Consider the following 15,635-nt stretch of genomic DNA (forward strand, 5'->3'; position numbering starts at 1 on the left):
TACTGAAGGGCAGAACTAATAAAACTAACATGCACAGAGTGAACTCCAGCCTACTTCTATGATTTCAGAACTTAACTTATACACAGTAAGTTATTAAAAATAGATATTTCCTTAGTAGAAAGTTCCGTATGTTACCATTCCATTTTAATTAGTTTACCTCAATAATTACTGAGGTATCAACTAACAAAAGGTAACCTTACCCCTCAAACATATTCATTGTGACAGGTTTCACCATACTTGACTATTCAGATTAAATTCCGGGTTCTCATGGGAAAGACAGTCTCTGCTACACTCAGCATAATCACCCAGAAAAGTAAAATGTTTGCACATACCTCAGCTAGAATGTCTGAAGCTATGGCTTCACCTGCTACACCACTGAGAAAGAGCACCTGGACTTTGTATTTAATTTGCTAACACAAAAATTAATTACATCCCGCAAATTACTTCCCTTCTAATAACAGAAGCATCTTACCCAAGGAAAACTTTGCTGTGAAAAACTGCAAACAAAACAGCAAAACTACACCAAACAAAAATCTCTCATTGTAACTGCTCTAACACCATCTCACATCCATCTCATCCTCTCCTTCCCCCATCCACTATTAAGTAAGATCTTAAAAATGAAAGCAGAGATCCTTCTCCTCTCCTAACTGTTCCTGCTATTTCTGGGGTTAGAAACATTTTCAGGCTAGAAGGAGTTCACGAAGTTCCTCACAACAGCGTGAACTCAGTTACGGCTGTCTTCTGCGCATTCAGGGCAGCGTAAGATCTCTGTATCCCGGGCCTCCTATGTTGGCTTGTGCCTAGCCTTATCGAACAGGACAGGAAAAAAAATTCAAAACATAGCGCTTTAATCTTACAGATATTTCAACGCTATTCTGAATATATTTTCTGTAATAAAAAAATAAAATATCCATATAAAAACCAAGTAATTCAATAATCTACTCCAAAGTACTTTTGAGAATAAAATTTCCCGGTATAAACCAACACATGTTCGCAAGTCACCTTATTTGCAGCGATAAAAGAGAAAATGACTAAGTTTATTTTCAAAAAGGGCCATTTTTTTCAATAGCCATTTGCCTTTTCCGCTCCTCCCGTTTTCTCTTGCCGCAGGAGTATTTCAGTGCCCTGTTTTGATACTTGCACTCAAAGCCGTGCCTGCTCCCGAGGCGACACGACCGGCTGCGGGTGCCTCCGGGAGCTCCCGGTAGCCGCGACACCGAGGCCCGGCGCCGCTCCGGCCGGAGCCCGAGGCGCGGGGAGACGCCCTCCCGGCGCGGCCGCCGGAGCCCCGCGGCGGGCGGCTCGGGGGGCGGCGGGGCCCGCGGCTCTGCCCGAGGAAAGGCTCCCCCCGGCCGCGGGGGGCGGCGGGGCTGAGGGAGGGGGCGCCCGGCGCCGCCGCGCTCTGCCTGGCAGCCGCTCCGCCGTCAGGTGGCGGTGCCCCGGCCGTGCCAGCGCAGCCCGCGGAACCGCCCGGCCCCCCCGCCACCGGGCCCCTCGGCCCGAGCCCCCGGGGCGGTCGGGGCTGACAGCGAGGAGGATGGGGGGCGGCAGGGCGCAGGAATAGGGTAGAGGCGGCTTACCTTGCTGAGCACCCCGCAGAGCTCAACAGGCAGTCCGAGCTCGGTCTCAGGGTCCTCCTCGGAGCCGGAGGAATTCCAGCTCTGATTGTCCGACATGGAGATCGAAGCAGCAGCCACCGCCGAGCTGGGAAAGAGCCGGAGCGGCCCCCGCCCACAGCAGCCTTCTTCTGCCGAAGGGACCGGAGCGCCGGGCTCTACTCGAGCGGTTGCCGCCACTCAGCGCCGCCCGCCCCTGCCAGTGACCGGCCGGCAACCAGGCTCGCAGCCCCGGGATCCCCTCGCCGCGGCCCCGCAGACCCCGCCCGCGGCCAGAGCCACAACACCGGGACAGGGAGGGGAGGAGGGGCGAGCGCGCGTCCGCCTGCCAGGCACCCGCTCAGCGCGCTCCCGCCGCAGCGGCCATTTTAGGTGAGGCGGGCGATCTATGCCCCCCTCCGCGAGCACTCCGCCCCGCCGCGGCGCCCCACGGGAGTTGTAGTCCTTCCCTGTACGACCGTCAGTTCGGGCGCCATTTATCCCTCGCTCGTGCCGCAGAACGTGCTGGGAGATGTAGTCTCTCTTCAGTTGCGCACTGCCGCCATCTTGGTTTCGTCCTTCCTGTGGCAGCCCCAGCCGGTTTCGCCTCAGTGCCCCCGTGTGAGGGGAACTCCGCTACCAAGAGCGACGGTGCTGCCCGAGGAAATGTTTGCTTTATCTTTTGTGCAGAGGTATTTGCTTTATCTTTAGCAAGGCGAACCGTCTCTCTGGCTCTGCTTGCTTTCAAGGGCGAGGAGATGTAGTCTCTCTTCCTCGCCTCAAACCGGCGGGACTCGAGGAAAGGGGGAAAGGTTGAGGGGGGTGAGTGCCAAACTTTTCCCTAATCCAAGATGGTGGAGCGGCGGAAAGGGGCGGGAGATGCTGCCGGCTCCGGGTGAAACGAGAGGGGAGGGCTGGCCGTCCGGAGCCGTCCGGGTTCTGCTTCCCCGGCGTTCCCGAAGGCGCGGCGTGGGCAGGGCAGGCGGAGTGATGGATCCAGGTACTGCGGATGTTCTGCCTTCCATTTATTAAACTGCTTTCGTAGTTTAGGAAACGAAACAGTGACTTTTTTCTTCAGACTTAGTCTGAAATACGTGTTTTCATCGATATTTATGGGCAGAAATATATTCGTGGAATGGAAAAAAAAAATCCACCCTGTTGCACCTGTCATTTAACGGTTTGTGAACAGCGGATATATGGTTTGGGAAAGACTTAAGGTTTGTACTAACTCAGATGAGTTTCTCAGGTCTCCTTTCTCTCGATTTTTTGGGCGGGTGAAAAGTATGTTAAAGGATGTTGTTTGAGGAAATTTCGTATTGGGAAGATACATTTCTGTTATTGTTGCAAGAGCAATGCTGCACGATTCTGTTTTCTCTGACTTCTTCCTTATGACAAATCATTGTGTAATTTTCCCGTGCTAAGCTGTTTGAAAGTTTCCATTGAGGGTTTATTATTTTTTTGAAACAGCATTGACACATGTACGTATATGCATTCTATATATAGCAGTTAACAGTTAAATAATATTCATACCTGCTCCAAGCCTTAGATATAGAGATATTTACAATGAATGCAGAACTGAGGATTATTCAAAAGGCAGCATCATTGTCCTTAACTATGAGAAATAAAAAAGAGTCATCAACATGTTAGTATTTGTGTAATAACTGCAATGTACAGGAAAATACTTTTACATAAGTCTACTTTAGATAATTTACTAATATATAAAATGTTGCCAAAAGCCAATATTCTTTGATTCACTACGTGTTTGGGAAGAAACCAAGTGCATCTTTTTCTCCTTAGTGTCAGTTTCAATGTACTGTGTTTGTCAAGCTTTGTAGGTATTTATATGTATGAGGATAATTTATAGTTCTTCTTTGCAGTATGTTTCTTAAGTTAGTTGGCATTACCTGTAAATCCAGTTGTGTTTTCCCAGTCAAATTCTGGATGAACCTCTTCTCAGGAGCAAGAGACATGTCTGAGCAAGTCCTTTTAGCAGTAGCAGTGGCAGTGGCATGTATGCCGATATTCCCTGTTGAGCTTTTGGTCTGCAGCTATTCACAGAGGAAGCTTGCTTCTTCTTTTACTCTTGCAGAACATTGAATCAATCAGGTGTTACAAACTAAAGATGCATTGGGTAGATGTTTTTTCAGGTTTTTCAATAAACATATCCATCCTTTTTAGAGAGAGTGTTTTGTTTATTAATTGTGGCTAGCATTTTACAAACTTTAAATTAAAAAATATTGAATGCTAAAAGGTTTGTCTTTTCAGCTTTTCATATAATGCATTGGCTGTGCTAGGTAATAGCTTTTTATTTACATCTGCCACATTCTCCTAATGCGTCTTGTTTTTCAACATGGTTTCACCAGCTTATGTTCTTCCAAAAGCTGTATTGTAATTGGGAGTACCTTATATAAATTACCTCCTCTTTCCAATGTTCTGATCGTTTTTAAAATGTAACATACTGTCTGTTACTCTTAATGAGATAAGACCATACCTTTACCAGCAAGCATGGGGTGCAGTGGGAGAAGATTTTTAAGAGAAAGATTTAGTGCTGAGGACTTGAAGTTCTTCTTACACGTGTTTTGAGAGGTGTTTTTTTCAGAGTACAGCAGTTTGATCGTTTAGAGGGTACCCACATTAACAATTGTTGTTTAGCAGGTGTGTTCTGGAAGAGCAGTCTTTCAGTCACGGATAATTTAAAAAGAATCAGGTTTTCCTGAGCCAAGACCAATTTAGGATGCAAACCAAAGTTTAGGAAATGTAGAAAATCATACCGGTATCCAGATGCACTCGCTCCTCTCTAGCTCCTTCTATGCCTTTTATACTGAACCTTTATTTTGTGTTTCATTGCTGTGTTTGTTCTTTCATAGCAGGTTCCCCTGTACTCGGTCTGTATCCCTTCTAGTGTTGTAGGGATTGCAAGAAGTTTGCAGATTACTTTTTTAAGTGGAAATAGTCATCACCTGTTTTAGAACAGCAGAACAGGTAGTGTTTGGTATTGCTGATATACTACTTGTAGTACAAAAATGGGGAGCATTGAGTTTTACCTCCTGGGATATCTATCATAATAAGCACTGCCAAGTGGGTAACTATAAATACCTTTATTTTTTTCTTCTCCCCTTTTATATATCTTTTTTCCACTGCCACAACTTCTATTTTACAGTTAGTTTATTTAGTTAGTTAATTAAAGCAGAATCTCCATCACTTTCCAGTGTGTTCATGCTTACCATTATGTTTGTTCTGAAATTTAAGACTATTTTCCTTAGGAGGATCTTTAAAGGAGCTCTGTTACACCACAGTGTATTGCCTAATAGCACAGGATCAGAAATATTAATAATTCAGACATTTTATTCTAAAACAATTTTGCTCTCTGTGAATCAGTGTATTAGGCTTTTATTTCAAAGTTAAAAAAAAAAAAAAAACAAACTATATATGAATCTGTTGGCACTAAAGATATCTCTAGAAGCCACGGGTTACAGATAACTACACTACCTCTAGTGTAGGTTTTACTGATGAGTCTTCAGTTCCTTTGTTATTTTCTTTATGGATTAAACTGGTAAAGCCTTTGTTTTCAGTAATCTAGAAGTGCCAGGAAATATTAGTTGGGGACTTGAGATTAATCTTTGTAAAGGTCCTTTAAAATACTGAACAGAGGGAGAAGAAGATACCATTGTTCTTTGTCCTTTGAGTAACTTAGATGTTCTAGAGTCATGAGGACTTTTTTCAGAGAAACTGAAAGCAGAATTTAGAACAGAATTGATTGCATCTTGACTACAGAAAATTGATAGGGAATGAGTATTCCATTTACTTCTGTCACTCTTCACATAAGCAAAGAATTATTCAGAGAGTTCGGTAAGTGGCATAAAATATTTTCATATTTGTTTTTAAACATTGTCAGAAGCAGTCTCTATTAACTGTTTAATTTCAGTGTGAATTGTTTCATATTTAAAAGGATGGATCTGTAATTTGTTACATCCTAAAGTCAGTGAGTATACAGAAGATATAATGCTAGGACATTGCTTTTTTCAGGGCTAATTCCACATGCTTGTATGGGATCTATGTTTTTATAAAATGCTGAGTCAGCTGCTATTTTAAAAGTAGTCTCATTTTGTATGTGTCAGCTTGGGCACTTGAAATTTTCACTTCCATAAATTCTGGCCCTGTTTTCTGTTCAGTATTAATTTGTCATGTGCTCTGGCTTATTACATTTGTAAAGATACTACATCTTTACTGGAAGATTATTTTTTCTAAGGAGCTTGTTTGTGTTATATTTTGAGAGAGAGAGAATAGTGAAACAATAGTTTTGAACACTCTTGCTGGGAATCTATATGGTTAACACCATGTGTGTTAAAGGTATACATATTAAATGCTGGCAATACTGTTGTGCAGTTCCTTCTGCCAGTTCTTTTTTTGTAAATCACTACAGGATTAGAATTGATGGTAGTCTTCTCAGGGCCATTCAGAAACCAAACATCTAGTGAAAGTCAAACCCCCTGTGGCTAGGAGGAATTGAGCAGCTAGTTAGAAGGACAATCTGGTGTGCTTTCTTGAACATGTCTTTGGTGAAGATTTGCCTGCTGAGAGAGAGACTTCAGCGCAACTGATACTTAAATCATTATCAGAGGAAAATGTTTTCATAGGAAATGAGAGCTAAAGAGTTTGCTAAATTTTATCCAGTCAGCCAGAATGTTTCCTTGCCAAATGAATGTTTACAGAAGACAGGTGCATTTTTTTTTTTTTTGAAGTATGCAATATGCATACATTATATACATATTATTCTCTCAGGCACATGGTGTGATTCTTGGGGCTGTCCTGTGCAAGTCCAGGAGCTAGACTTCAATGCTCATTGTGGGTCCCTTCCAACTCAGGATATTTTGGGGTTAATATAATGTTACTGTTTTGGAATAACACGCTTAGCCAAGTAATGAATAAATCAAGTAATATGGAATAAAATCATGGCTGGAGTTTGCTGTGTGACCTTTGAAATAGCAGAGATGTTGAGAATACTCTAGCAGGGTTGAATTTTCCAAGTTTGTTGAAAGTTTGTTTGTTAATAAGTTAGAAGTTCAAGAAATAAAGCAATGCATTTTGTGGGAATGTGGGAAACTATTGTTCAAAGGGCCTAACTACAGCTACATTATTTTTTTTACTAAGGTGGGTTAGATGGGTTTTAATTATATAACAATAGATGTGTTGTGTGCTCGGCATGGATGAAGATACTTCTCTGCAGTGAGTAGAATAAGAAGCATAGCTACCTGACTACGAGTTCAATGAATGATGTTGGTCTTCTGATGTAGCCTATGTAATGACAGGATTCCAGTAGCTATTGCTTTATCCATTCTCTACATTTGTAAATCAGGTTACATTTTATAATTTTGCTTTGTTCCTGCTGAAGTTATAATAGCAGGGTTTAAATAAATGAATTCTGAAATATTTTAATTGAGGGAAAATAGGAAGTTTATTTTGGGCTCTCGGTATAGTAAATTATGTTTCAGATTTTGATGCAATGCTATTGGAGGCTTTATGTATTTTACAGAAATTAAGAAAAATATTTCATTTAGATCCTTGTTTTAGCCATCCTGAAGACAATAATTAAAAGATCACTCATGTCTAATATTTGTGTTGCTATTTGCCACATTTATTTCAATTTTTTTTACATACCATGAAGACTTACTTAGGACGATTAGGGTATAGGACTTAGGACAATTAGGGTATTGTTGAGGTCTATACTATATGTTTTGATTCCTTTGTTTAATTTTTGAGCTCTGGACTAAGTAGACAACTGTGTCTCTTAGTAACTTCTTTGCACCTCACATTGTCGTGAGCATCTGTGATAGCAAAGATACCAGAATTTGTTTTATTTATGAGGACAGGTACACAGCTGCATGCATTAAATAATAACTCAGTCTGCAAATTAATTATTCTTCAAGCTTTTCCATCCTGGTTTCATTTTCCAGTCTTAATAATTCTTCCCATGTTCTTAGCATGGTCAACTAAAGATGAACTCTTAACATACTTTGCAAGTGCTAATTATGTACATATTAACATTACACTCACTGAACTGAATATTCTTAGAAACAGTTTGTATCTTTTGCATTATTTTATTAGATAGAAAACTTTAATATAAAGGCATTTAACTTTTCATACAGTATACAGAATTTCTGTTGCTGGAATTGGAGGATTTTTTTATGAGGGCAAGTTGGAGGAGTGGTACAGGATCAAATACAAACCATTTCCTTTAGGTTGGTTCAATGAACTGTTAAAAAAGCTAAATTTGAATGAAGGTAGGGACACTTCAAATTAAATTGTTGCTCTAATTTTATTGCTGTTTCAAATCTCTTGACACTTTCAATTACTATATAACTCTGTATTACTAGTTCAGTTTAGTTTCTGTGCCTGATTCTTGAGCTTGATTATGGTTTAATTTGTGATTTTTTCCCACCTGTAGGAATCCCAGCTTACTCATGAAACGTTCTACACAGTGATGGTATTTTGTGGTTCTTCTCAATTTTTTGTTTGTTCGTTGATTTGGTTTACATTAACTGTTGATATTCACTGCCAAAGTCTTCACCTTTAGAAGTCCTTCCCTAGCACTTGGAAAGTTATCTCCTTCCACTTACATATGATTTTCCTGCTTCCCCTCGTTGCCCAATCACAGGAATAATAGAGGGTTATATTATTGTAGACTGCCTTCCTCTGGTTTCACACACTGCTTGCTCAGTATGATACTGAGAGAGATTAGAGGAAGCAGTTTGGTCTCACAACAGCTTCTTGAGGTAACAGCATGCCAAAAGTATGTCACTGTGTAGACTGTTTCATTAGATTCTAGCCCCTTACCCACTTTTTCCAGATTTTTTAGCAAAACAATTGTGACCACAAGTTCAGTGTTTTCTCTAGTCGAATTGAAATAATTACTATATTTCTACACTGACATTTTGTTCACGTTTTGCACAGTTTAAGACTCTGCAGCTTCTCTGTTACATTTAAATATTTTCTTTTTCACTTATAGCAAATGAGCACTGGTTTTATCTGTCTGTACTGTATCAGTTGTCTTATTGTAGCCCTTGTGATAATTTTCAATATGTGAAATATTTTATGGATTCTTTTTTTCAGAACTGTTTATTTGAAACTAAGATAATGTTCAGGTTCTCTTAATATTAAGCAGCTGGAAATTGTATCACCTATTGTTCATGTTTTCCCTTCTGTACACCTGTAAGCTCTGGTGTAGAGTTAATGCTGTCCTCAGATAAATATTTTCTTCTTAATTTCTGCTAAGGTATTTATACCTTTTCTCATCTGAGACTGGCAATATATTTTGTTCCACACAATAAGCTCAAAAGGTAAAATACACCAGGTGATCACCATTTATGAGACTTTATAAAGACAATTATTTTTTCGATCACTTTGATTATTGTGGCATTTTCTTATTGTTAGATACGGAACAAGATAGAGAAGACTTTCTCTTGACTAACATAAATTAGATTTTAAAGCCTCTGCTATAAGCTGAGCCTTTAAGAGTGTTCTGAATGAGGAAAGGGAAAGACTAGTACGTGCTAGGGAGAGACATTTCCAGGAATGAGGAACAGCTGAAAACATTTTGAAAATACCACTATAAGAAATGGAAGCAAGCTTGTGTTCACTCCTGTTTCTTGAAGGCAATGTGTGATAAAAGAACTAGGGAGAATAGTGAAGGGATATTGATGAAAGTATTCCTTGGAAATGTTGCCCATTACATACCAAAGATTGCCATAGAATTACTGGGAAGCTAACAATGGAATTACTGGGAGCTAATTCATACAAGGGTGCTTATGAGCATGAGATGAAATTTGGAATGTTGTTTGGGATGCAGTGCTTTTTCCTCTGATTGAAGTCTAGCAAACCTGTTCTGATAAATGTGTGTGTTAACTGTAAGAGATTGTTGTAGTGTAGCTGAAAAATTTATGAAGATGTTCAGCACTGTAGTCTTTTATTTGATAAACACACGTAAGAACTATGATGCTACTCCTATTCCTAGAAGCTCAAGTGCTCCTAAAGGATTAAGAGAAGACTTCTGATCTCTATGTCAACTTTTGTTCTTTGTAATACAACTCACTGTACATAAAAACAGCATTATGTAACTGATCTTGCATTTTTCAGCAGTTAACCATAAATAATAATGTGGATTAATAGCATGTGATTAAAATTTGGATAATTTTGACTGAACTTTTTTGTAAACGTGGCTTTCTTTAATTTCTTTACTTCAGTTGGCTAGTACATTTCAGTAGAAGAACTTCAGGAAAATATGAACATTGCCGTCATTAATTTTTAAAAGTTATTCACATGGTTCTTTGTAACAAAAATTCATCTCTAAATGCAAAAATACATAATAACCTTCTTGTGTTTGGTTGCTAATGAGACCGCTGAAGTCCTGGCATGGAAAAGTGGCATTTAAAGGAAAAATGACACACTATTAGATTTGTGTATTTTGTGAATAAGAAAGCTAGTGTATTTACCTAAATGGGTGGGGCTTCTCCAAGTAGGAAGGGTTCCTGTCACAGGAAGCAGTGAAAGTTGAGGAGTGCGTGTCCATTCTACATTACAGTAAGACTGGAGTGTTTTATGAGTCAGTGACGTGGGGTAGAAAGAAATAGTTTCTGTATGCTTTTCCAGTAATAAATACATGTTAAATAATTTATGTCATTATCCCACTTGGACTTTTTAGCAGGGCCTGTTGCAATTTGACAAGGGATAACTGTTTTAAACTGAGGAGGATAGGTATAGATTAGATGCTTTTTTACAGTGAGGTTGGTAGAACACTGGGACAGGTTGCCCAGAGAAGTAGTGGATGCCCCATTGCTAGAAACATCTGATGGCAAGTTGGACAGGGCTCTGAACAACCTGATGAAGTTGAAAGTATCCCTGGTCGTGGCAGGAGGTTGGACTTGGTGACTTGTAAAACGTCCCTTCCAACTCGGACTATTCTGTGAGTCTGCTTGTTTGAATCTGGCAAAAATAAGACCACTGGTTCATGCTACAGAAGGTGAAATTTTCTTCCTTTATTTTTTTTAACATCAGTTTAATAACTAAGCAGTTTACTCTATGATTAGAGCCTATTGAGGATTGAGCAATTTACTTTCATGGAGAGCAAGGGAAGATGTCAGCAGTTCATGTATTGGAAGTATCTGCGTGTATAAGAAATTAATGATTGCTGTAGTCAAGCTGTAGTAAGAGCTTGGTAAGTTCCACTACTTCAGTATCATGGTTCAACACATTAATGGGAGGAATAAAAAAAGTGCATGAATTTTACCCTGAATTAGGATTTTAATCAAAACTTAATTGAGGCCATATTTTTTTTAAATAGTAATTTTGACACAAAGGTTCTGAATTTCAGCTAGAAATTACTGGGAAGGATTCTACTGCTTGTCTCAGCAGCGATGATGACCGGTGGTTTTCTTCAATTTAAGTATTGCTTTTTTTTCTTTTTTTTTTTTTTTTTCAATGTAATAATGAGCAGTATTTTGTGTTTAAGGCAGTAATCTTTCCTTTGACAGGATAATGTACAGGCACAGATGTCATATTCATATGTAAGGTACTGGCCTTTACCTCAGGTTTGTTTGTGTTCAGTTACTTTTGTAAGGGAGGTTTTAAAGGAAAATGGTTTTAATTTAATAAGAAAATAGGGTCTTACTGTCTCCAAACATTGATAGAGTTACAGGTAGTTTGATGTGGTGTGTACGGTAGATGAGCCATTTTGCAGGAGTACAAGTCTTCATATTTGCAATAAGTATGTTGTTTTCTGAATACATATAAAATACTTATTCACTAAATAATGCAAATCAGTTCCAAAATCTAATTATTTTTATTGTTTGGTTGGAACATGAATATTTGATTTCTTTTTTTTTCCAGGTATTAAGTCATAAAACGGGTACTTGTTTTGAGGAGGTACAATGGACGACATGAAAAAGGTTGCTAACAGCTCTTGCAATGATGGAGTTCTACTTAGAATGGGCCTTAATGATAACAAAGCTGGAATGGAGGGTTTGGATAAGGAGAAAATCAATAAAATCATCATGGAAGCTACCAAGGTTGTTTTGATTACTTTTTTCCTGATGCTTTATTTGTGGTCCAATATTATAAGGCCCTCTTCCTTCCTTCCCCAGTTTTTATCCCTCACGTGTGTACATGGATGGCATCTTTTTAGAAGAAATTTATTTGTGGGGAGGAAGGGGAGGGGTATTAGTTTAGTGTACTTTAGAGTATTGTTGGATTCATCCCCAAGGACGTGAAGGAGGACAACTAAGTATGTGCTTAAGTTCTCCATTTTTGTCCAAAGCAGCACATAAATACTACAGCATTTTCCAGAGATAATTGTGAAGGCTGCAGTTTCCTCTTTTTCTCCCCCTTTCCATTCCTTTTGTCCACCCCATCATTAATCAGCCAAGCAGATTTACTTTTTTTGGTCACCTTCCTGTAACTGATGAATTTGATGTAATCAAGTTTTTCTAGAATCAAGTTTTTACTGCTTGTCTTTGTGACTGTCTTCTTTAAGTATTTAAGAGAGGTGGACAGTAGTGTGCAGCTTTGTACTTAGGATCTGTGGACACCCTCACAACTCAACAAACCATTTAAATATTTGTCATCCTAGTAATTACTGGAAAGTTTACATAGAACAATATAGGGATAACACTTTATCTGAGAAACGGAGGGTTTTCTTACTTTTCCTTGCACAACTGTGTATTTTATTTGGTGTCACCATGGCCCGAGATTATGTACTTTGATGTTTTCCTCATGCATTCTGTGTTGACCACTATTGCTCTGCAGTGATCTGCAGAGGTGGGGCAGAGGGAGAAAGGAGGAGAGAGAGAGAAAACATGCTGCAAAGAGTTCTTGCATAGCAAGCTTTTTCCTTTTTTTGTTCGCAGTTTCACATTGATGATACTTTGTATGTTATCAGGCTTGTTATTGATAAGTTGTTTCTTCGACATATTGGAAGTGCTATATTTTCTTTTTTAAAAAGTGCTTTGTCAGACATATCCCAGATAATGATATTTGCATAAATGATTTTGTTATAGAAATTACTGTTTCATTTCCTGTCAGCTTTCAAAACTGACATATAGGCATCTAACTAATAGAATATATTTATGTCAAAAAAAAGTGCATGACTTTGTAATTGCCAGATACATATCAAGAAATCTGGAAAGAATCATTGATTCTTTTCCTTAAGATTTTCTATAATCTCTAAAATGAGACCTATAGACACTACCTACAGCTGTATTGCAAGAAGCTTTATGGCATTTTAACTGTGAAATACTGCAAGAGATGGAAAAAAAAAATTAAAACTTACTAATAATCTTAAGTATTTGATTGCTTTCCACACCTACATTTTGGTACTTATTTCTTTCAATGAGCCTCAACAAATCATATTTGATGGCATTAGTCATATTGATGGAGAAAAGATAAAAGGCATATCTGATACTCAAAGAAAACCGACCCTATTTTTTTCTAATTGGATATTTGTTATAATGAAACATGACATATTACAGCCCTTCTATCATCTTTTTTGTGATTATTGTAAAATATATATTTTTTGCTTTTTACATGTTTAAATGTATTCTGTATTTAAGGATCAAATGTGGTTGCTTCAAGATAAGGTAAAGACAAAAATAAAAATATAGTGTTTTTGTAATTTTTTTTCTTTCAGGGTTCTAAATTTTATGAAAATGAACTTAAGAAAGATCAACAAGTTAACCAACGAATTGAAAAAATGATGCAGCTAAAAGAGAAAATTACAGCACAACAGCTCTTGAAAGCACAGCTGCAGGTACTAATCTTCTAAAGACTTATTGGGGTAAATGCTGAATCATTAACATTTTGGTGTGTTCTAGTTTATTGTATTTAATTCTGCTGATAGGGACTATGTTAAACTGCCATTTGATGTTAGACATACAAGGAAAAGTGCACATTGTTTTGATGGTGTAATCTTAAAATAAACTTGCTAGAAGAATAATTCTACTCTAAATGAGTAGAATGAAACAAATAAATTTGTGTTTTTCCAAGTCTGATGAGTTTAAAGTGATGTTGTTATGATTTATGTAAAGGTTTATTAAATACTTTGCTAATAAGTATCAGATCACTATTGGGTTTAGAATTTACTTATATTTGTGTTCAGTAGCCTGCGATGGAATGAGAAAGTTAATTCTGGGTATAATTGATGCCTTTTTAGAGCTAATTAATGAAAAATCATCATGGCTAGCAGTCACAAGAAATGCAAGTTTCCTGAACTAGACAGATAAAGAGGCTATTTTTCTTTTCAAATGCTAACGGCAGATAATTGTCTCCAAAGTATTACAATGTGTGAAATGTTAAAAGAAAGTTTGGTTTGCACACCAAACATTACTAGGCATGACAGAATTAAAATTGTTTGTAGGAGTTGAATTCCTTTCCATTTTCATTTGTTCTATAATTCAGTCTTTGAATGATTGCTTGATAGTTTTCCTTGAGAGGACTGCTATTTTATTCAGTGTGCATAGTGGACTGTGTTCGCTAAGACAGAAATTATTCAATATTTACTCGATTGTCCTCGATGTTGAAATTTGTGGAACGGAAACCAGTCTTCTCTCTCGCTCTGATATTCAAAATACCTTGCCCTTTTCCTGTTTCCTACCTGCCAGCTACATCTCCCCAGGCCTCCACTTTTCCCTTTGCAAATCTTTGTCTTGTTTGGTTATCTTAATAATTGCTATGTATTGTTTAATCAGCTCCATTATGGGTATAGTCAGTTCTTATTATTATCTTCTCTATTATTCTTACCTATTGAGTTTTTAACTCTTCTTTTTAGTACTACCCTCTGATAAAAGAACCTGTTCTCTTAAAATTTTAAGTGGGAAGTATTCTGGAATTAGAATGTTATCTTTATATCTACCTCTATGAACAGTGCATGTTCTCATCTGCAGATGAAGCCTTGTTTGTAGGGTGGTTAGAGGCTCAGGTATGGTTTCCTAAGCTGGCAGTTGTTTTAAGTCCTGTAAGGTAAAACCAAACAAAAATGTGTCCACTTACTGGACTTCTGGACAAAATCCTGATTACAAGGTGGAAACAGTAATATAAATAAAATATAGAGTCTGCAACATAATATTGTTTTTTTTTCCCATTAGAATGTGTGCAACTTCTTGAGATTCAGCACTAATTAGTAATAAATTAAAAAGCATGCGGCTGCTACCAGTACTGCTGTACTGATATTTGCTGGTCTCTTTCATCCATGTTTAGTTTATCCAGGATGTTTATTCTATAAATAGTTAACATTGTCTTGCTTTTATTGACTTTTCTGTCTTGCTTTGAAGACTTGCATATTCTACTGTTCGATAAGAAAAAAGGAGAAGTTACTCTTCAAATTGTCTAAAAGTTGCTGTCAGGAAAATTAACTTCTAATTACAATTTGTACTTTTTAATTGTTTGGTGATTTTCTAGCTTAGAAATATATATATAATATATATATATATATGCTATTTTTTTAATATATATATATGTATGAAAGTTATCTCTGTTTTACAAAGGTTAATTGAAAGCAGCTTTTAAAAACTTGTCAGTCTGGCTTGCATGTAAGGAATTACTCCACAAATTTTAGGGAGAGGTTTTGTAGTCGCCAAGAATTCTCTGAGTAGATCTGGTTGTGTTTTGTATTGGCATATTAATTGTTGCTTTTTGATGAAGAGTAATCTTCTTGCATTTCTTATTAGTTTAATGTAATTTTGCTTCATTCTTTAGATGTGTATGTTAGCTGATCAGTAAATATGATGTTAGCAATATATTTAGGGGAAAAAATAAAACAGAAGTTTTTTACAAATTGATAAATTGAAATACAGAAGTTATACTACTAGAGCAGCAATTGATAGTATTAATTAAACAATTTGAATTTGAGAGCAACCTGAAAATTCTGTAAAGTAGAATTTAAAACAAGGATGCTTTTGATGATTAAAGTGTGACATGAATCCTTTTGAATTGGTAATATAATGGAAATAATATAAATACCCCACTTTTTTTGTTTGTTTCTTTGAATGGCTTCCC

The 15,635-nt window shown here is 37.8% G+C and overlaps 2 protein-coding genes across 6 annotated transcripts in view; one reads left to right on the forward strand and one right to left on the reverse strand.

Annotated features, from left to right (window-relative positions):
- Nucleotides 1–1,995, reverse strand: part of CERT1 (ceramide transporter 1) — a 74,470-nt gene extending 72,475 nt beyond the window's left edge. For both annotated transcript variants that reach the window (XM_056513359.1, XM_056513357.1), the window contains exon 1: nt 1,581–1,995. In XM_056513359.1, coding sequence (XP_056369334.1) covers nt 1,581–1,676 — 96 coding nt within the window. In that variant the 5' untranslated portion in view covers nt 1,677–1,995. The remainder of the gene's footprint in view (nt 1–1,580) is intronic.
- Nucleotides 1,996–2,200: 205 nt separating this feature from the next.
- POLK (DNA polymerase kappa) overlaps nt 2,201–15,635 on the forward strand; it is a 32,552-nt gene continuing 19,117 nt past the window's right edge. For 2 of the 4 annotated variants that reach the window (XM_056513353.1, XM_056513356.1), the window contains exons 1-3: nt 2,201–2,287; nt 11,478–11,656; nt 13,273–13,392. In XM_056513353.1, coding sequence (XP_056369328.1) covers nt 11,519–11,656; nt 13,273–13,392 — 258 coding nt within the window. In that variant the 5' untranslated portion in view covers nt 2,201–2,287; nt 11,478–11,518. Of the gene's footprint in view, nt 2,288–2,515; nt 2,813–11,477; nt 11,657–13,272; nt 13,393–15,635 lie in introns of those variants that run through there. The other 2 variants (XM_056513354.1, XM_056513355.1) reach the window with 2 other exon arrangements.

The sequence above is a fragment of the Oenanthe melanoleuca genome, chromosome Z (assembly GCF_029582105.1).
Source record: "Oenanthe melanoleuca isolate GR-GAL-2019-014 chromosome Z, OMel1.0, whole genome shotgun sequence".
In the NCBI taxonomy this organism is placed as follows: domain Eukaryota; kingdom Metazoa; phylum Chordata; class Aves; order Passeriformes; family Muscicapidae; genus Oenanthe; species Oenanthe melanoleuca.